This window comes from Ictalurus furcatus, chromosome 13 (assembly GCF_023375685.1).
Source record: "Ictalurus furcatus strain D&B chromosome 13, Billie_1.0, whole genome shotgun sequence".
Classification (NCBI taxonomy): Eukaryota; Metazoa; Chordata; class Actinopteri; order Siluriformes; family Ictaluridae; genus Ictalurus; species Ictalurus furcatus.
The window spans coordinates 14,691,816-14,714,864 of record NC_071267.1 but is presented as its reverse complement, the minus strand read 5'-3'; the positions used below and the strand labels follow the sequence as shown (position 1 = coordinate 14,714,864).

The following is a 23,049-nucleotide window of genomic DNA, read 5'->3' as shown; positions in this document are numbered from 1 at the left end:
GAGCAGTTCTAAGGCTCCCTCCTTCCTGGTCTCCATGCCAGGCCCACCAACCTTGTAGCTTCGACTTTAAACATGTGGATGAAAAGCAGTCGTAGACTTGTGTGGGAAGAAGGAGGCTGATATAGAGGATGGTCCACCCTCCTAATGGTCTGTTTTCAAGGAAGAGTCATGGGAGTTGTATTGTCCCTGTTCATAAGGCATGGAAGTCATTACACATGGCAGTAGAACACACTGTCTTGCTACAGATATTAGTGGACACTGTTTAATTTGGAGTTGGAGGAGTCTTCGAACAATTAAATAGATTGCTACAGAGACAGGAAATATCAGTCAAATGCTTCAGATTCACTGGCATATTGCTGTGGGAACATTGTTTGTGCGCTGTGTATTAGCTGGAGTGGGTAGGTGCAGACACTGGCAGATTATCTCGGCTGATGCTCGTTGGAACACAAAAAGCATTCCACAGCTGTGACTAAGAGGGCAAGGGTTACGGACTCAGCCCCATCTGAGCACTAAGCCTTTTCATTCAGCAACCTTTCCCATATAAAACACACACACAGAGTTATTTTCTACAGTAGTTTTATACAAAGAGGTGCTGAGGACATGCCAAGTGTGTCTAAATAAAGAGCAGTGATGGAATGACGATGATCAGAGTTAGTTTCTCAGTGAAGAACTTAGACACTGTATGATGTCATGTTAAACTACAAGTAGATGAAAGCATCTTCACTTTTTATGTGTATGAAGTCCAAAAAAAGATGGCATGTAGATCCAACCCATTTTCCATCCATCCATCCATCCATCTTCTACCGCTTACTCCTTCTTCAGGGTCACGGGGAAATCTGGAGCCAATCCCAGGGAGCATTGGGCACAAGGCGGGGTACACCCTGGACAGGGTGCCAGTCCATCGCAGGGCATCCAACCCATTTTATGATATCTAAATCTCTCGTATACTGATGTACATGACAGAACACTTCTGCAATCCACAGAGAGACAGTTTGCAATAATAATCCGCTTTCTTCAACTTTTCACACATTTTCAAGAAGAGTTCTCAAAAGAGCGGCACCTGTTCAAACCTCTCACTGCTGATCTCCAGTATGATCTCCAGCTAAGCAGTATGTCATGAAATAATATTATTCCACCACGCCTTCACATAGAAGATCAGATTTAGTTTGGTTATAACAGGTGAGAGCAGGTTCCTTAACAGCTCTGTGTGAGAGAACATAAGGAAGACTGGGCTTGGTGTATTGTGGCAAAACCCTCTCATTAACCCAGCATTTTCTTTTGCTTGTGTGGTCTAAAACGCAAAACTCAGACACTAACATTAGTGCCTACTGGGACCTGTAGACACCTTACATTAGACATGTCTGCAAGGGAAGGCATACCACTTTAGTACAAATTTGGTCATAACCAAAAACAACTAGGGCATAGCTATGAGGTCACAAGATTCTGAACAAAGACTGAAAATAATGAATTGTTGTCCTATACAATGAACCAAACCAGCCATGATAATGAGCTCACAGTATGTGTGCATACGTGTGGTTTTGTACTTGGGGTTCATGTCACAGTCTACTGAGTTCTCAGAATGTTTCTTTATTACTCATTTGGGGAAAAGTGATGGTGGTGTGGTTGAATGGATACACTAATAAACTTTCTCTAGGTGAAACAGCTCTTCCATAGTGTAAAAGCACACAAAACATTTTAATGTACAGCATTTGCAGCCAACCCACAAATTTCACACTATTATCTACTGCCTCAGTGTGGTAGTGACAGAAAGAAATGACTCACCAACAACATAAATATCTGAAGCAGAAATTTATTACTCATTTGAGTTTTTACATCATTGTCATGATGGGTATCAAAACCGGAATTTCATCACCATACTCTCATCACATTTTTGTTGTGTCTTATAAACCCAGTATTTTTTCTATTTCCTAGTCCTCTGTCCTTAACCGTGCGGATAACACAGGAAACTGCTGGGAATTAACGGTCACCAACAGCCAACAACACTACTGCAAGCACATCCAGTGATATGGGAACAACACTGTCTGGCAGCTTTATACGGAATGACAGATATGGCCCTGCTATCCAACCTACTTGTGACACAGATGCTATGGCTACGGCTCCATCAGTCTCCCAGCAACACAGTGGCAGTTTGAAATACTTCAGCTCTATAAAATGCAGTAATATCAAAGGTGTTACTTTTCAAATGCAACTTTATTCAAAGTGATATGTTGCTAAAACATATTGCAGCTTAGATAGTGGTCAAGAGAAGAGGATTGTCAGATTCCAATGACGGAGGGGTCTGAAAAGTAAGATGGGGGGGGGGGGGGGAGGGTCCTCAACTGTCCCTAATAACACAAGCCTGACTTCTAGTGGTGAAAAAACACACAACTCTTTTTAAGAGGAAGGAGGTCGGCTTTCGTTTCCTAACATTTCACCAGCACCTCATCTGTCAAATATTTCCGTTTGTTTTAAATTAAAAATAGGTAATGGGGCTTAAAAGGGATCCTCAGCTCAGTAGGATTTGGATTCTAGAGAAATCATGTTAAGCCATTTCAGTATTAGCTGATGACTGAGAGGAGATGGCAGGGGGGTGCGTTATAACAGATGCGTCTTTCTGTCACCTCAGGTTCTAATATGTTCCAGAAGCCCGGATGGTCTGTTAAGGCCTTCCCCACCACAGGTAGAGCCCAGGCCTCTCATCTTCAGTCACATACAGTAGTTTTAACTTCCCCCCATTAACACACATCAAGGCCCTTGTTAGGGCCACAGCAGCAGGGGGCTACTGGAGCGCCTCCACTTCCATCACCTTAATAGCCTGTTTAGAGGAAGAACCCTGCAGACAGCCTTCAGCCCCCTACCACTTTCCCCCCAAAAAGATTACAATCCTGTTTTATGAGAGGGCAGGAAGGAGTGCAAGGGAGTAAAGCTTTGCTCGGAAGTCAGGTTTCATGTGAGTTAAATGTGAGAGATAATAACCAGTCTTCACTCCTCTGCTCACTTCTGAATGGTTAGATCGCAGTTCATTTTAAACCTACTCAAATGAAAACTCTGCCTTGGGAAAAAAAGGTGTGGTCTTTGTTTTGAATCAAAAAAGTATATAATTTATGTCCACGTGTATCAGACTGTTGGAAGCAAACAAAAAAAAGGAAAAATAAAAGTGAATAAAGGAAAAGCAAATCAGAAAACTACAGCTATAATACATTATTGGAGTGACTGATAAATTAAAACATGCACATGTCCTGGCTAGAACAGCTTGGCCTTCTTCTTCATATCATTGCGCTTCCACAGAGGAAGTTTGTCAAACTCTTGGATCTCCATTCCAAAGACACCAAAGAATACTTCAGGGGCCAGGTGACGCTGAGGAGACAACAACGTACAGGTTCAATAAGTGCAATGAGAAAGGAACGTTGAGGAGAAGGGAAGTAGAGAAAGTGCAGCATCAACACATATTATTCCCACGCCACCACCTAGAGTGTGGCTTACAGCTTTGCCCTCTAATTACCTCCAGTCTCGTCCTGTCCACGTCCTTTGGGAGCTTAGTACGCCCTCTGTTGGTGACAGTGAGCATTTCATAGGGATACACCTTTACAAAAGGAGGGATTGTCTTGTTATGGAGAATGCAATGCAAGACATTTGCCAAACACAATGAATTACTGAAAAGCAAAGCTGGACAAAGGCACGTGCTGAGAACGCAACCATTCACTCACACAGAGATGCAAACAGACAATATGCTAAACTGAACAGAGATGGGGAGATGTGCTAGAGGCTGGCCACAACTCAGCAGGTCACGGGGGAGAGAAAAGGGAAAAAGCAGACTGTGGCGAAAACATTTTTTTGTGAATTATGTGTCAATGCCTTTAAAAGAAAAAATATTTACAGTGTGTCACATCACTTCCAAAATCAAATCACAAAATGAGACAAGGACATGAAGTGAAAATGGCCAAATTAAGACAAAATGATGTGTAGATATGTTACTAAAATCATCATGTCTAAAAAAAAAGAGGAAAAAAAAAGGAAGTGAATGTGCTGTGTCATTCCGATTTAACACTGAATGGAGGACATACTGTATAACTTTTCTAGGAATATTATTCCTTTATTTAACATAAAATGTTGTTATGGAACAATAAATGATCATGTTGAGATTGTGGAGACTATAGCAGCACCTTTAAAGAAACCAAGAACATGCAGCTCTTAAGCCTCTTCAGCCAGATTTAGGAAAGGTGGGGATCAATGATCTGGAAAAATGTGTACAGCTCAGACATAGCAAAGCATATCATTACATCATTTCACAGCACTGGAAGGCCCTAGTCTTCTCCCTTCATCCCACTACCTATAACCTGTGAGGCTGTGCCAAGAAAACCTACTTTACTCTAATAAATGATCTGGGTGTTAACGGGGTGGATGTTAACAGAACAAGAAGGGACACTGACAAAATGAGAAAGAGGAGAAATGTAATTCTCACAAAATCAAAAGCAAACAAACAAAAACACATGGGATACTTGCTTTATGTTCCAGCATGTTAGGCATTGACATTCCCCTGTCCATTCTGGTTAGGGGAACCTGGCCATCTTGGACGAGCTATAGAACAGAACGCATACGTGCAATGTAAATGAAAAAGAAACAATAAGAGGACTGGGAGGAAAAAGAACCATGGGAAATACATGACAACTTAAACAAACACCAACTTTACCTAATCTGATACTACGAGGAGGGAGTAAGACTTTATCTACCCATGGGGATAACTGTTACTCCTTTAGTCTAACTATAGGTATGTACAAACTTCTTAGGATGTGCGTATGTAATGATGAAACCCCTTGTCCATGCTCTCCCCCTTGCCTGAGCTGTTTGTAACTCAGGCACAAGCGTAGCAGGGTGTCACATGGAGCATGATTCCACATTCTCATGTACATGATGGCGGATGCACATGCTCAGTGCAGCTGATCAGGTTATAGTCTGTATCATTCACGTACCTTGAAATCTGCATAATGATATGGAGAGAGGAAGAAGACAGCTTAGTGTGAGCATATGCTCCAATTTATCCAAAGACTACTCTAACATGATATGGAAGGTGGGTAAATACCTCTCTGACCTCCACACACATCCCCGTAACTGTTATACTGAGAGAATTCTGTCGGCTGTGGATGAAAAGACAGACCAAAGACATTTAGTAATGTGAAAAATATTTTTCTCTTCACGTAATGGTAAAACACGTCCAAAAAGTGATCTGCTTGTGTGAGGCTGCAGACCAGTGGGCATGTATTTGAGCCCATATACTGCATATAAACTCAAAGACATGCCTTTCAAACATTTTACAGTGGGCACCTGGACCATAAAAGTAGTTCTGTAGTTGTACATAGTGTGGTATGATTTTCTGTCAAGTTTTCATGTTAGCTAGCTTTAGCTAGTGAAGATTATTAGCATTTAGAAATATGACATTTATTAAAATAAATAAATAAATAATAAGTCAGAAATCCTGATAAATCAATTTATTTTAGATATCTGGATAGCATTAACAGTGAGGATTACAAACCTTTATGAATATGACTTAGAAATCATGTCACTTATGTTAAGCTAGCAAGTATTAGAATGAAGAGTACAGAACATTTTATTACATAGACATCCGATCAGAAATGATGCTACCTAGCTGGCAAATCATTTCGTGTTATCTAGCTGGTTATCCCTAGCAGTGAAAATTACATTCACATTATGTGAATTACAATTACATTCCTATATGTGAATTAAATTCACATAGAGTGGGGGAAATAAGTATTGGATGTGTCAACATTTTTTTCAGTAAATATATTTCCTTTGAGGCTATTCACATGAAATGAATAGAGCCCTTTACCGGGAGATTGTTGAGAAGAATCTGCTGCCATCCACCAGGATGATGAAGATGAGACAGGGTGGACCTTCCACCAGGGCAACGATCCAAATCATACAGAAAAGGAAACTCTCAATTGGTTTCAGAGGAAAAAAATCAAGGTGTTAGAATGGCCCAGTCAATCACCTGACTTGAATCCAATTGAACAAGATTTAAAGACAATATGTTTAGAAGAATGGGCCAAAATCACACCTGATTAATTTCTTCATACAGGAAGTGTCTTGAAGCTGTCATTACAAACAAAGGCTTCTCCACTAAGTATCAAATACATTTCAGTTAGTGTGTTCAATACTTTTTTCCTGTGTCATTCCACTTTATTACACATAACTTCCTTTATGGATTTTAATGTTGTGAATTCTTTATATTTCTGGATTTCTTGAGTTAATACCAAAGTCTGGTGAAAACTTCATGTGAATAACCTCATTGGAAATATATTTACTGAAAAAAATGTTGACGCGTCCAATAGTTATTTCCCACACTGTATAAGACATTACTTAAGAAATCCTGCCATGTTAGCCAGCAAGCTAGTGTTGGTAGTGAATATACAAACTTTTAGAAATATGTTAATCAGGCAAGTAAAATCTGTGAACATACATGTGCATACCTATTTGGATACATGTATAGACTCAAAGCCATGCAACATTCCCATGAATTTTATGGGTGGCCCACTCAGAGCCACATACATCTCCAGGCAACTGACCTCAAATAAAATACCTTCATTTTTATAAACCAGCTTAAAGCCACACCTACTGCGGCCTATTGCTGCCTCTTACCCGAAGAAGGCCGTTGCGTCCATATCCTGGCAGTGAAGAGGTTTTAGACGTGGGAGAGTTGGGATCTGCAGATGAATTATTAATCAGTAAGTGTGACAGTGCCAAAGCCACTTGCAGTTTGAGGAGCTGGTGTATACTGCAGTACCTGCAGTGAAGTTGGAGTGCTGAGGCTCGTACCGCTGGGCTGCCACACTGCGAGCATATCTCTCTTTGTTCATTTCCTTCTCCATCTCCTCCTTCAAAATGAGCTTCCCAAGACCAGACTGGATCTGTAGTATTGTAAAAAGTCATTCCAATTTCAGTAATCAGCGCTCCGTGGATCCATTCTATGAAACTAGCTTGTTGTCAAATTCCGCACAATACTACCAATCTCTGTAGTTTTCTGTGATTGCTGTGAATGATTAATTTCCTCTAATATTATAATGAATGTTTTGTGCTAATGACCCTTCACCTTGCTAAGATGATCTTCTTGGAGCTGTCTTCGTTTGAATTGTTCCTCCTCCTCTTCATCTCGCGAGCGACTCCTCATATCTGAACCTGATTGCACAACGAATATCAATCAAAACAAAGAGAGGATTAGTGTACAAAATCTTCATTACTGTTTGAATCATTATACTTTGATGAACACATCCAAGCCTCCATGTATCATAATGAAAACAAACGGAAATTAACAGTAACAGTGTAATGATTAGAATTGAGGAATGGTGTTTGGATCAATGATGTGAATGATGTAATTGATTTATTGATTTTTGTTTATATTCCCTAATCGAACAGGGGAAAAAATCTAAAGGATTCTATACCACTCGTCACAAACTACAGCTCCTGCACCTGAGCAAACAATAGGTTGTATTGACAAGACATACAGTACTGACATTGCCAACATATTCTTTTGCCTCTGACTCTGCTTTCACATGCTTCTCAGTAGGCTAGTCTTCCTGGAGGAGCCAGGGGTAGGAGCCTACCTAGGGTTGCAAGGGAGGGAGGGCAGGGCCAGTAGTCAGTCTCAATCTTTGCTGTTTCATCCGGTCGGGGTGCTTGAGCAGCAGGGAACTTGGAAGATTTGATGATGTCACCAGCAAACTTGCTTTGGGCTGCGAGTGCAGCTGAATCTGGATTGGTATTTTGGGGAACTTGACTATCATTGGTTGATTGACAAAGGATGAAATCAGATACAGTGCTGGCCAATCCGTTCAAAGCAGGACATTGCAGAGTTTCTGATTTGATTTACATTCACTAGGAACAATATTTACAGTCCAAAAAAGATTTTGAAGAATGTTCCGTGCATTAATATTTATGGCCAGCACTGTAGTTCAAACAGAAGTCTGTAGAGCAATACTGTCTTTTCAGAAAATCTTTTAATAAAGGGATGCAAAGAGTAAGGTCTCAAACTGTATTAGTGATTCCTGTGAGAGCCTGCATTTCATAACCCCATGCAACCAAAGGCAAAGATGTTTCATAGGGCACAGCCAGAAGAGGAGTAGTGATTTTAGTTTTCAGGGCTGAGCAAGTTGGCAATGAGGAAAGAGAAGAAAGTAGCTGTCAGAGAGTCCGAATTGAGCTGAGCTGAACAGTACTTACATGTGAGCATGGATTATGTAGTCACATATGCCACAACGAAATGTTAATGGTATGATGGTGTCAACATACACATGAACAAACATAAATATACAAAACTTGGTCAGAGAATGCACATTCATACAAAATACAATCACTCTCACAGATAAATTGATGTTTAAACATGATTAATGAAAAAAGTCATGATCCAAACCATGTTAAAATCTGTCTCACTGTACTTACCTTATTTATATATCAAGCATTAAAATATCCCTTATTTGTCTCATACACTGATATTGCCTTATCCATTTACATATAATGAGAAACAAATGCTTAAACAGCCAATGCATATTCAGTGAACCTGATTTGTGTTATAATTATAAATGATCAAATGATCAGTCAAAAACACAATAGCCATACCATGTTGTTTGTAGATTGGTGGCTTTCTGTACATGTTCATGCCTTGGTCTGGAATAAGAAGCAAAGACAAAAGAGCTCAGAAATTGCAGATATTAACCGTCTGATGAACATGGATGATGGTCCATAAAATGATCCTAACTGGAATGCACAATGATAATACATACATGACATATAATTTAGACTGAAAGAGAGGATTAGGAAAACACACACACACATACACACACACACACACACACACACACACACACACACACACAGACATATGCAAGCTTGTCGATACTCCTGCTCCTACCTGGGACGTGGAAATGTTTAGGGGTCAGAAAGAGGGTCGGGGTGGCCGAGCGAGAGGACAAGGGAGAACTCCGGCCACTTGACGGCTCAGTGCCTCCAAGAAAGAAGAAGGAAAAAGGAAACAAGCATGGAAGAGGAAGAGGGGAAGAAAGAAAGAATAAATTCTTGCTTATGTAAATATGGACAAATGAAAGAGGAGTTAAGTAGAGAAGGAAAGTGTGATGGATGAATCAAGTGTGTCCTCTCTGTATAAGAGAAAGGAGCTGTAAAACATCAATAGGACACCAGAGACACGAGCATGCAAATTCTCCACAATGACCAACACTTCAGCATCCAAAACTAAAACTTGCACTGTACATCTGCAACACTCAAGATGCCCTTAAATCCAAGGATAACAAAAATGGACAACATTCAGAAGTTTAGTAGTACAACCTCAATTCTGAAAATGTTGGGACCGTATGGAAAATGCTAATAAAAACAAAGAGGAGTGATGTGTAAATGTACTTTGACTTGTATTTAAACAAAAATGTATAAAGACAAGGTATTTGGTGTTTTACCTAATCAACTGCATAGTTATTTAAAGATAAACGTTTATTTTGAAATTGATGCATGCAACACATTTGAAAAAAGTTTCAACAGGGGCAGGGAAAGTTTAGGACTAATAGCGATGTGAGAAGTTGAAATAAGAAGGTGATGTGAAACACTCGAGGCAATTGTTTAATCATAGTATATAAGGAGTCTCCAAAAAGGCCTAGTCCTTCAAGAGCAAGGATGGGTCGAGGCTCACCAATCTGCCAACAGATGCATCAGCGAATAATCCAACACTTTGAGAACAACATTCCCCAAAGACAAATCGGTAGGATTTTGGGCATTTCACCTTCTACAGTGCACAATATAATTAAAAGATTCAAGGAATCTAGTCAAATCTCTGTGCGTAAAGGTCAAGGCCGAAAACCACTTCTGAATGCGCGTGATGTCCGATCCCTCAGACTTCACTGTCTTAAAAACCGTCATGAGTCTGTAATGGATATCCTGACATGGGCTTGGGAATACTTTGGTAAGTCTTTGTCAGTAAACACCATTCGCCGCTGCATCCACAGATGCAAGTTAAGGCTTTACTATGCAAAGCAGAGGCCATACATCAACACTGTCCAGAAGCGCTGCCGACTTCTCTGGGCTCGGTCTCATCTGAGATGGACAGTAGCACAGTGGAATCGTGTTTTGTGGTCTGACGAGTCAACATTTAAATAAATAGATAAAACAGCCGTTGTATTCTCTGGGACAAAGAGGAAAAGGATCATCCAAGCTGTTATCAGCATCAGGTCCAGCATCTGTCATGGTATGGGAATGTGCCAGTGCCCATGGCTTGGGTAACTTGCACATCTGTGAAGGCAGCATTAATGCAGCATGATATGTACACATTTTGGAGCAACATATGTTCAGAGCAGGACAACGCCAAACCACATCCTGTCTATATTGCAAGCGCATGGTTGCATAAGCAGAGTGCGGGTGCTAGCGTGGCCTGCCTGCAGTCCTGACCTGTGTCTGATTGAGAATGTGTGGCGCATTATGAAGTGCAATATAAAGCAACGAAGGCCCTGTACAGTTGCACAGCTGAAGAAATGCATAATGGATGAATGGGGGAAAATTCCACTTGCTAAACTTAACCAACTGGTGTCTTCAGCATCCAAACACTTAATAAGTGTTATTAAAAGAAAAGGTGATGTTGACAGTTGACTGTCCTAACTTTTTTGGAGTGTGTTGCAGTCTTCAGATTTGAAATGAGTGTTTATTTTCAAAAATAAATTATCAACATCAAATAAACATCAAATAATGTGTCAATAATGTGTTTTCAGAATAGTACAGGGTGAATCGAATTTTCAAATTTTTTTTTTTTTTTTTTTTTTTTGCATTTTCCATACCAACTTTTTCAGAATTGGGGTTGTACATTTTAAGGTGGCAGCATTCAGGATAAAGAGTTAGTGGAGGAACATCATGTCATATAATGCTGAATAATATGATGCTAAATAAGATGAGAGACGAGACATCGAGAGGAGAGAGAAACAGTCATAGAACCTGTACATGGGACATGCCTCACAGCTGCCACAGACAAAAGAATAGCACCACACAATGAGAATAACAGCCACAAAGCCAAGACATACCTATGCAGAAAGAATCTGTAGGGAGGACAGAGGCACAGATGCATTATATACAGGAATGTGTGATTAGCTGGCCGTGCTCAGTTTGCATGAAGCTTGGGAGCAATGGCCGTCCCAATGCAGCTCTCAACCTAACTATATCAGAAAGTATACGTGCCATGCTGATGATACAATTTCAGAACTTTTGACTCCCTTCAATGACGTTGCCATATACAGTACAGTCCACAACCAACAAGCTAAAGAGACTATATCTCAGTAAAATCATCCCAAAGCTCCATAGTCAGTACTACTGGAGGAGACAGAGGAGCCCTCGGATATTTTGGTGAAGATTTTCTGGAAAGCACAGGGTTTAGAAGCATGTACCACCTTATCACCTACTGCCAATTTTCATTCCTGGAATCGTTTTCATTTCTGCAGAAGGTAAGTTTCTGTGGAAAAAGAACTACTGAACCGTACTGATTGGTCAAATGCAAGCTTCACAAAATGGCGTACCCTCTTATGTGCTAAGTGTTTAATGTCAGAGGGTGTAGCTTTGATTTCCAGGCAAATTTAAGAGTGAATGCAACCTTGTTAAAGTCTCCATAAATTGGGGAAATTAACATTTTTTAGCTAAATTTATTCCAAAATTTTTCATACTTAGTTTATATTATATATATTTTTCCTTTAAACCTTTAAGTATGCCTTTGACAAAATATAAAATCATATTGAAATCATTCTCACGGCTGGACACTGTTACCAAACTTAATAACAAATTCAGAAAGACTGGAGGTGTTGAGGACTAAACGAGAAGTAGACATCCACGAACATCCACTGATGAAGACACAACTGCCGTAGTGCTGGGAAACATAGTCCCCTCTGTATGGAGACTTTTGGGACTGTAGTTTGTTGCTCAGCACTGTCCTAATGCTCACAAGTGACAGCCTGTTACCAATATAACTAAATGACACAAGAGATATCAAGATAGACAAAATTGGCTCTAGATTCAGTGAAATTAAAAGCTTCTAAGACATCAACAAATCAACAAATCTTAACTTCCTCCATGTTTGGTGTGTTTTTGCTGAGTGCTGAAAAGTTGTATCATTGCACAGCATGCATCACGCTTGTGGTTCCTGGAGTTTGGTAGAAACATAAATGAAGAACTTGTTCCTGAACTGTTTAGGTCCTCACTGGTTTGTGGAGCCTCAGCGGGAAAAACGCCTACAGACACTACTACTGGAACACAATGCTTTCACTCTCATCAGGGAAGACATGCGGATTCTTACCTTTGTTATGGGGGAGGAAGTGATGTCGGAAAGGGGAAGTGGGACGGTTGTCACTGTTGCTAGAGCGCAAAGAGGAGCAGAGCTTCAGCATTCCTGCTGGGTGCTCAGACAAAGAGGAGGAGGGAGAAAAAAGGGTGTGGGAAGAAAAACGGGAGAGAAAGAGGCAAGGAATGCCACAATGAGCAAAGCAGGAAAAGGAGAAGGAAATGAAAAAGGGGAAAGGCCTCAAAAGGTAGATAGCCTACGGCAATGCCACATACACTCTCAAACACACAAACACACACAAGCACACTACTTCCATGTGTAAGAGTAGCTGGTCCTTTACTACCTAAAGGAAGTAAATAATAAAAAAAGAAAAGAAATGACCCTCACTCTCACCTGGTCTGTGGAAGTGCTGTGGTGTCTTAGACAGTGTAGGTATGTAGTTGTGTCGACTGTACATCGGGGAGCCGATGGAGCCCTGGCTGGTGGATCGTTGCATGATGCGTTCTCGAATGTCATAACAGCCCTAATACACAGCACACACAGACACACCATCAATTTACATGGCACAGTTCAACAATGCTGTGGGCGCTGTGCTATGTGCAGAAGCCTTATCTAGAACTACGTGATGTTGTGCAACAAGATTAGTAAAACTACTAGAACAACACTAACTGCACTGATATCAGCGTGTATCTAGGTTTCAGTATGGAGCAGACTCTAACCTCAGCAGACGGGGTGGGAGACAGGGTTCTTGGTGACTGGAAAAAACAGCAGCAGCAACAACAACAACAACAACAACAACAAGGAGAAAAAAGCTCTGTGTAAATTCGACTTAAAAAACCCCAAATTCTTTAGACAGAGTAGAATGGATAGGGTAAGTACAGTAGTGCTAAAACTTAAGAAATAACTTGATTAATTGAATAAAGTCATTGTAGCATGTTGATACTGATTCAAACAACTATGTGAATGTTTTAACTAGGTTTTTTTTTCAAGTATAGAAAGCAGAGAGGAGACAGTCTGCAATGATTTTTATAAGGCTATACCGGAACACAAAGATAAAGACAAGACAAACAAACTGCAGTTCACATGCTGACACACATAGGTGCCCAGAATACATATACAACAGATGGGAAAAGCAGAGAGGAGGGAAAAGTTGTGCAGGATAAAACTGTGCTGGTGAAGGTAAAATTGTGCTAGATTCAAGACTCGACATTCCTGACCAACTTACAGTCTCAGCTGACATGGGGGAGGCATCTTGCGGCATGGTCTAAGAAAGTGGATATAAACCATAGTGTCACTATCACCAATGGCTTCCCATAAAGTCCCATTACATTGTGGTCCCATTCATTTGACTGAAATTGAGTTTTTTCAAGCTTTCAAGTCCTTTGTTGTTGTTGTTGTTTTTAAGAATATAAAGAACAAAGTCAGGAAATCAAATCACACTGAAACTTTTTCTTGCAATGGATTATTATCTGACCTCATTAAGATCATTTTTCACTACTAGAATGTGATCGGTTTGGTTAGAGATTTAATATTCTGTTTGGTTTTCATATTGTTGCTTCATAGTAAAGTTTATTGGTTAGTTGGGTAAAAAAAATTATAATCCAGGAACTGGTTTGGTTGTGTTTTCGAAGATTAGTAAATTCACTGGGCATGCACTGCTGCAATCCTGCACACACTCACTTTAATATGGCCTCTGATGGGGGATTGGTCACCTGTAGTACTCTGGCACTGTAGGAAGGAAACACAGCCTACAGTTACAGCATGAGACTGCTTTAAATCTGTTGCTTATTACCTAATCATATAACACTACCAACAAGGAATCAGCCCTTGAAAAAGGGTGTGCTTGATGTATACAGATGTCAAGTCTTCCCTTTTGTCAAATCGAATAAAACACATGTACAAGACAAGGCCAGATTTTGCAGTATGGAGTCAAGACAGTATGCGTCACTGAATGACTTGAGTCCTCATATGATAATAAAACCCTGAGAGTGTTCAGCAGAGGGCACTGTAACACTGCGAGCTGGACACAGACACAGCACAGGCAGATCCAGGTACAACTTGGCAATGTTTAATATGAGAGCAGCACTGACAGTCAATATAAAACACACTTCATTTCCTCCGATACACAGACATGGAATGATAGGACAATGTTCAATACATGTGCGATACATGATATTAAACAGACATTGTAACATAAAGACATAAATTCACACATTACACCCCCCTCCACACACACATGCACACGCACACACACTCACGCACGCACTGACGCACACACACACACACACACACTCGCACATGCACACACACTCACGCACACACACACGCACACACACACGCACACACACACACACACACACACACACTCACGCACAGATCATTTCCAGGGTACAAGGGTTAGTATTACTGTTGGAGTGAGGCTGGGTATATGGGTCGGTGGCCTGGAACACTGCCCATTTAAACAAATGACTGATAAAAAAAAATAAAAATCAGTCAGCTAGATGCCATAGGTATTAAATGCGGGGGCTTTTACCATTCTATATCAACTACTCTGACACTATGACAAATAAATATTTAAAAATTGAAGGATGTTTAAGTAAATACTCTTAACAAGTATTAAGGAGGAGTGCATCCTGAGTATTTAAATGCTTTACCAGCTTTCGCAGAAAAGATTAGACCTGTAATAGTTTACAATAATCAATTATTTATCCGTCCATGTCATATGCATAATACATAAAAAAGACGTTTTTGCCTTTAACATCAACTGATTTTAGTAACTATCCTATCTAAAGGTCTCAGTCCATTTGGTTCTAATTTGCGACTGTATTTTCTGAACCAAAATCGTTCCGCTCAAACTGCAGATTGGACAAGAATTTTCTAAATGTAACTCCTGTTGATAATTATCCCATCAGGAATATAAGTGTACTCAGCTGTATGAGCATTGAGTGATTAGAAGATAGTAGCTCTGTATTACCTCTCCAGGGCTGTGTCTGCCCTGTCTCTCCAGGGTAGAGGAGGTGGAGTGCAGAGACTCGTAGGATATCATGTCTGGACGTTCTATGTCATAAATGGCCTTGACTCGGGGGATGGCTGCTAGGTCCTTGTAATCAATGATCTCATTGTCTACTTTTGCCTAGAGGGAGGAGAGGTGGGACACAAAAGGAAGGGAATCACACAGAGGGAGAAACAAAGGGAACGGGATAAGGAAAGTCATACTAGGGGTCAAACAGTTCCACGTCACATATGAACATAGTTACAGCACGCCACATGGGTCACCAAACAAAACAAAAAAAACAACAACAACAAAAAACAGAGTATATGGGGCTTCATATACTGTATGGCTATGGTTCATTGCAGCTGTGCTTCCTATTATACTGAAGTTCTCTTAAACAGGATTCATATTGATTCTGTGTGTATGCATCAAGGCTTGGTATTAAGAGCTCAATGCAAATGTGTCTGTTTAGAGAGCAATAAGAGAAAGGAAAAGAGAAAAAGAGCATTCTGTGCAGCCTCATGCAACCACAGACTCCATTTGAGAGTGAATGGTGATTGGTTCAGGGAGCGATAGATGGCGCTGGCAAGGACGACTCACATAGATGGTGTGACCAGGAGAGCCGGGGATGCTGGAACCCGGCCGAGAACAGATACTCTCCGACGAAGACCTTGTGGGCTGCAGATGAACGAGACTTTGTATTAGTGGTCAGCCAAGCACAAACATGCACGCGGACAGACACACAGACTCGCACGCAAGCTCGAACGACACGAACAGAGCATAAATCAAGATTACAACAGCAGCATCAATACTGTAGCTTCCCCATCCCAGCTTTTTATACAGAAACAGCCACAAGCCATGTCAAGCTGCCATCCACAGGCCATGCAGCATGGTCCTCCAGATATGGCTCTTTGTGGAAATTTCAGCAAAGCTGCTCAAATGAGAATGATTATGGTTTGTAAACAGATACATGCTTATTACTATGGTGATGTACTGTTGAATGAAACTTTCCCCGGCTCTGTCCGTAAGCTCATATCCGAGTCGAGTTTCTGTGGTGAGTCTGACTGCCTTTACGCAAATCTGGGTCAGAGGGCAACAGCCACATGCCCGCACTGGTGAAAAGTGTAATGACACACACATAGGTCATTATGAGGTCATAGGCTGGTTGAGTGTGGGTATGCTGCCCTCAAGCTGCTGATACATAGAGCGTGCGCCACTCTGCTGCCAGTAGCAGAATACAGTACCTGCCTTTCTGATTGGTGCAGTGAGGTTACAGAGGGAGGGAGAAGCTGTGGAGGGAGGAAGAGGGTCACAGGAAATCACACACTCCGACGCACATCCGTGTGATTCACTCACAGATTGTTTATATCAGTGGTTCCCAAAGTGGGGTCCCCCAGGGGTCCGTGAAGCATAACCAGGCGGGCTGTGATATGTTTATACTGTTACAGCTGCGTAAGTCACAAATCAATGCTATTTCATTTGTGATTGAGGTTTTATAGTTATTAGCCTTTCATAGGTCCCTTGAATTGAGTTTAATCCAAACCTTTGTAACTTAAAAAAAATGGTAGGACTATAAATAGCGTCAAGTTAGACCTAACATGTTCTGTCGGTCGAAAATTCAGGAATAAAAAGCTTTAAATGACTGTATAATATAATTGTTCACATTTAAACAATGAGAACAAGATCTTAAAAGTTATATTATGACAGTAACACAAATCTGTACTGAAGGGGTCTGTGGAATTTATTTATTTATTTATTTATTTCTACAGTTAAATAGGTCCCTGGGTGCTAAAGGTTTGAGAACCACTGGTTTATATGATGGACAACATGACAATGAAGCCAAAATGTCTCTGATCCTCACTCGTGACTGACAGAAGTACATTTTTAACCTCATGATTATCCATACTGGTGAACGGTGCACGCATCAAACAAACACTCGTCAGTCCTTGCCTTTATGTTAGACTCTCTCTAAATATTCTTCTTTATAATAAAAACTTTTTAGCATTCATGAGAACAGGTTACTCTCTGGATAGTTTTGCATATTCTCCCCATGTCAGCATGGGTTCATGCTTTTCTTAATCTTAAGTGACTTTGGATGTGTTCTACGATTACCTCCCATCACCCAAAAACATGCCTGTAGGTGGACTGGTGAAATTACCCTTAGGTGTGAATAAGTGTCAGTGTGTATGTGCAAGGTGAACTGGTGTCCCAGTCCGGGTGTATTCCTGCCTCACACCCAATGCTTTTAGGATAGGCTCCAGATCACCACAACCCTGATCAGGATAAAGTGAGTATTGAAAATGAATGAATGAATAAATAAATAAATAAATAAATGCATTTAATATACAAATTAGTGGACCATGTTTATTATGGCATGGATGATGAGGTGACATTGATTTGTTACACTGGTCTTGCATCATGGGCTTGTACTTTCCATCCCTCGCCAGCTTTAAGTTTCTCTGATGGAGCTTCTCTATCATCTAACACTACATGTTATCGTATATGGAGATTCCTTCTCTGTCACCAAGCAACACCGTTATAAAGGTTATTACCATGCATTTTCAGTTAATAGTTTCAACTAGCAGATGTTTGCTTAAACTGATTTTTATCAAGTCATTATAAATGTAAAATAATCTGGTGTCCATCTCAAATTGTCACAACTACTGTAAACAAGACAAACATTTTAGGTGGTTTAAATCACAATCAATTGACCTCTGTTTAGATATTCACTTCAAAGCATGCATAGAAGAAATCAGGCTTTAACTAAATTAAATGCAATTAGTGTACATACACGCTATGAAATAATGGGATGTCAATAATATGTCAGGCATCAGAAGAGTACATTGTCCCTCTTCCTGTCTTTTTATATTTTTTACTACATTTTTCTGCCAATTTTAGTCATTGCCAGTCAGAAGCTCGCAGACTCTGGTTCTAAATGCAGTTTTCAGTTTGGTGAATTTTTGACCTCATAAGGGCACAAGAGAACATGCACGAGAGCCATGTTGTCATACAGTCATTAGATCCGCCTCAGCATGCACCCAACCGTCTCTATTCACCATGCGCTCACGGATCTACTGCAATCCACCTTCTTTCACATATCACAGACATGTTTTGTCTCCTCGACTCACTTTCTTGTTCATGCCAGTTGTTCAGAAAGACAGATGTGCTGCTTATTTATTACATGATGCGAATGACAGGATTTTCACCAATTTCTTGCTCCTGTTGTTAGGAAGCAATTTAGCACAAGACAGCAAGCTAACCCTCTAGGCTTGCATTGTCTGGAGGAGGCACAGTGTGTATCTGGAGTGTTGCCCTCTCTGTTCTGCAAATACACCAGTGAACTTCACTGTCCTAAAAGAGACACAATATGGTGTGGATTGCAGGTGAAGCAGGACAGTGAGTTTAGCTGGAAGTGGTGCAGGACAGAGGGAGGAGACAGGAGACTGCAAACCTCCGTCCTGCGCAGGGGACGTATGCCTCGAGCAGAGCCACCCCGGCCCTTCGTCTTACACTGAGACTCACATTTAGACAGGGGCAAAAAGATAACAAAAGGACGGGGCTTTCTGCCAGGTCGCTGTTGTGCTTCCTACAGAGGAGAACCAGAACAGAGAGGACAAGCTGACACACACTGACACACACACACACACACACATATCACCTGGTTCTGAGAAGCGTACCCATCTACTCACACTCAAACAAGCACTAGGACAGACACCACACTAAGTTTTGGGACAATTTGTAGAGAAAGGCAAAAGATCTGTCACTGGACTGAGGATGCAAGTAGAAATAAAGCTGAATGAAAGAAAGTGAGGACAGAGGACCAGCAGGGTGTGTGACTGGTGTGTGGAACGCTAACACTCACCCTGTACTTCTCTTCTACTTTGATGTTGCTCTTACAGTCTGGATGCCACACTGTAGAGCCTGTTTTGAGAGAAAAAGAGAAAAAAAAGAAAGAGGGAGAAAAGTTTATATACTAAACTTCATCCATACGAGTTTTACCCTTAAAGCTGATTGTGAAAGTTTGCCTATTCGATTCAATATAATTTTTTTCTATAGTGATTTTTAGATAGATAGATAGATAGATATTATTAATTTTATTATTAGTAGTTATAAAAATACTTCTTTATTTATTATTAAATAATCATTAAATACAGATACAGACATTGTCACAAAGCAGCTTTACAGTAACCGAGATGTAGGTTAAGATTTGGGTTAAGATCCATAGTGAGCAAGCCAGTGGTAACAGTGGCAAGGAAAAACTCCTGCGATGACATGAAGAAGAAACCTTGAGAGAAACCAGATTCAAAAGGGAACCCATTCTCTTCTTGGTGTCACCAGATAATAGGATTATAAATTATTACAAAGTCAAACAGTACTAAGTGTGTTGAAAGGATGCATAGTGTAGTCTTCATGATTACAGTAGAGGTTTTAGGTACAAGTCCCAATCCCAGTTATCATCAAGTCTGACCATATGACGTCCAAATATTGTGTTTCACTCAGAAATATAACATTATTTAAAAAAAAAAAATGCATTTTGATTTTCATTCACATCTTCTTACAGCCATTAAAGCATCCAGCAAGTGAGAAATTGGAAGTGAATACAGAATCACTGTGAGAGTGAAAAGCATGGATGGAAAAAAAAAATATTAAAAATGAATACATCTAAGTCGTTTAGAAGTCAGGTGCAAATCCTTTTACATTATCAGCTGTTTTACCCACCTTGCAGGTACATCTCCTCCCCCTCCGTGAACATCTGGTTGCACCGGCTGCATCGTGCACAGCTGGGGTGGTAGTATTTATCGCCTGCCTGCGGAGCCGAGATGGCAAGGATCAGTGCGGTTCAACAAATACTGAATGTGCAAAAACAAACCTCTCAGGGCATGAAGTCAATACACACATGAAGTGATTAATCTTTAATAAAAGTTTACATGTAATATATAATAGAAAGGCCTGTGAGAGGAAAAGCAGATGTGCTATCTCCTCCACTTACCACTGAGTCCTCTGTGTGTGTATGCGTGTGTGTGTATGTGCCTGTCTATTCATGTGTCGTGTGTTTCCTGAGTCCATGTTCATAGAACACAGCTGTAAGTCATCTGCAGTGCTGTCTCATCATCCTGCTGTTTTACATTAGCTCTAGGAATGCTGATGAGCTCCTGCGCCTCCAACATATCGCTCTCTCGCTCTCTTTCTTTCAACAGCTTTCAACTCCATCTCTTTCCATTTCCAAAACAATTATACTTTCTCCATCAATAACTCTCATTTTCTTATCTAAACTCCAAACCCCTCCAAAACTCAATTTTTCTTTCTTTTCTTCTTCACTCAAACGATTATCCTTCCATTTTTGTTCCACTTGCTCTTCAACAAATGAAGCTTCCTTTCAAATTACACGTGCTTTCATTGCTAAATGATGTCAGGGGTATACCAAATAGCATGTTATGTCATTATAAAGGGAATGTAGATAGACACTTTCCTCATTTTGAGCACACCCACGTCCATGTACACACACACACACACACACACACACACACACACAACATATGCGCGTACACGCACACGCACACACACACACACACACACACACATTTGGATTTTGATGGTGCTGGGGATCACCTGCAGTACTTTGGCCAATGTTCCATGTTCCTCCCTTGTCTGATGAACTATGAGGCAATGCAGCAGAAATGTTTGATTTCACACAGATGTGACCCCATCCCTCCTCCCAGCCTGCCTCGCTATGACAACAGGCCTAAGTAACACTCTTGTCGTAAACAAATTTTTGTGCAACAGTGGATGTTCTTTCTAATTTCTCTCCTGCAAGATGGCTATCCATCATTCCTTATTACATCATGCACAAGAATGTGTAACTGGTGAAAACCGTGGAGAAAACAAAGAGTCATTACTGGAAAGTTCAGGGGGAAACAGAGGGGGCTCCAGTTCCAGATGGAAGGGTGTTAGCAGAAGAAAAAGCCAAAGAGAGGAACTGCGAGGGGTAAAGAAAAAGGGAAAGGAAAAATGATGAATGCAGTGGGGAAAAAAAAGATCACCAGAGAGAAAGACAAGGCCATTAGAAACAGAATAAACAGACCTGTAGTCATGCTAAGAGCATACAGAGAAGGCTCTTGAAGGCTGCGTAACATGGGGTGTGTGTCTGTGGAAACGGTGTTTTCCTGTGTGCTAATCTCAGAAAGCAGAGCCACCTGGTTGGATGCTGCCTCAAAGTGCTCCCTTGTGCACTTTTAGCACAGTGGAGATAAACACTCAGAGAAAATTGAGAGGACAGACTAAACTATTATTGCAGGCTGCCTGCATTAGCGTTAGACCACTGATGCTAGCTTACACAAGCCTCCCCATCATACCCCCCATGGCAACAGTCAGATTCCACACTTTATACCGAGACACAATTCATTCTCCACTCTTAAAGCCTCAAGAAAGACATGCATCAGGACTTTTCCTGTTCTGACATCCAGGTGGTGGTTAGAACTTTCCGTGGTCGTCCTACGCTGTCTTCAAACACAGATCAATGACCAATTGCTTTCATACGCACTATTTAATTAATACCAAATCTAGACCTGTGCACGTGTTTTCTTATGTAAGTACGAATATATAAGTCCGTATATATCAGCACTGACTCGTGTGTATGGCAGTGTCAAGTTGGTATCTTTACAGACAATCTGAACTAGCATTAAGATTCTCGTTAAGTTTTCTTAATGAAAACAACTAAGCAGTTCTATAAGATACTCTGTAAAAGAGCGTCTGCTAAATGCTGCAAATGGAAAAGTGTGTGTGTGTGTGTGTGTGTGTGTTTTAACAGAGTGTCAGCACTCTGTAATGTTAAACATTTCAGTCTCACTCTCCATTGACAACATGCTAACGAGGGTGAGACACCATCATCGTCACCAGTTCAAACGTCAAAATAATGCTTCATCCCTTGTGTTTTTACAACAAGGCCATCTGTTCCTGGCAAAAAGACATTCTACACAAACCCACTTGGACAAATATAGAAGTGTCTACTGCTTTAAAGTCTCTGTGGCTTCACATTGATAAGATTCCACTGAGATTTTCACCACCATATGTGGATACACAGATTTCTATGAATAGCATTCACACTACAACTGACAACTGCTCTGTCTGGGTGGGTTTGGTTTGAGACACAAAAAGAACAATGTGTGTATGAAGTGAGCCACAGGACAGCTTCCTGTTAATATTTAGTCCAGAAGTCAAAGGGTGTAGTGGTGTTCAAAATTCTGTCTAGGACATAAAGTCAGCATTCAAACAACAAGAACACGTGAATGAAATACACACTGATGAAATGATGCAAACTACAAAACCCCATTATCATATACAGGACCCCTCTCCTATTACCTGATGGAATGTCCAAAAAATGATGATGATCGATTCTGAAAACATCTGGCAGTCTTACCTTTGGCAGGCGGCTTGTGTGGACCCCCAGCCCTGCGATTTAGCAGAAAAGCTCCTTGTACACTTGTTCTTTTTTGCACACTCTGTCCCTCAATCTGTCTCTCAGACTTTTCCTGAGAACTCCCAAACTCTTCATCAATTTCCCCCTCCCCTTCCTTCTTCCTCCTGCTGGTCTCTCAGCCTATCAGATGGATTTAGACTCAGAGGCTGCTCTGTCTACAATGCTAGGGTGGGACTGTGGCATCCGGCCAACTGTTTCCCTGCTCATTTTGTGCTCTTTTCCCCAAGGGCTGGTGCTGAGATCGTGAGACTTCAG

At 40.8% G+C, this 23,049-nt stretch overlaps 1 protein-coding gene across 1 annotated transcript in view; it reads right to left on the bottom strand.

The window, feature by feature from the left end:
- Positions 1–1,796: 1,796 nt before the first annotated feature.
- The window catches only part of ablim1b (actin binding LIM protein 1b), a 43,494-nt gene continuing 22,241 nt past the window's right edge, over positions 1,797–23,049 (bottom strand). The window contains exons 7-24 of the mRNA XM_053640423.1: positions 20,037–20,124; positions 19,180–19,238; positions 16,562–16,606; positions 15,918–15,995; positions 15,300–15,458; positions 13,045–13,080; positions 12,719–12,848; positions 8,921–9,013; positions 8,629–8,676; positions 7,617–7,763; positions 7,106–7,191; positions 6,800–6,923; positions 6,655–6,719; positions 5,081–5,135; positions 4,971–4,978; positions 4,504–4,578; positions 3,503–3,583; positions 1,797–3,357 (exon numbers count right to left, since the gene is read on the bottom strand). Of these exons, the coding sequence (XP_053496398.1) occupies positions 3,244–3,357; positions 3,503–3,583; positions 4,504–4,578; positions 4,971–4,978; positions 5,081–5,135; positions 6,655–6,719; positions 6,800–6,923; positions 7,106–7,191; positions 7,617–7,763; positions 8,629–8,676; positions 8,921–9,013; positions 12,719–12,848; positions 13,045–13,080; positions 15,300–15,458; positions 15,918–15,995; positions 16,562–16,606; positions 19,180–19,238; positions 20,037–20,124 (1,491 nt within the window). The 3' untranslated portion in view covers positions 1,797–3,243. The remainder of the gene's footprint in view (positions 3,358–3,502; positions 3,584–4,503; positions 4,579–4,970; positions 4,979–5,080; positions 5,136–6,654; positions 6,720–6,799; positions 6,924–7,105; positions 7,192–7,616; positions 7,764–8,628; positions 8,677–8,920; positions 9,014–12,718; positions 12,849–13,044; positions 13,081–15,299; positions 15,459–15,917; positions 15,996–16,561; positions 16,607–19,179; positions 19,239–20,036; positions 20,125–23,049) is intronic.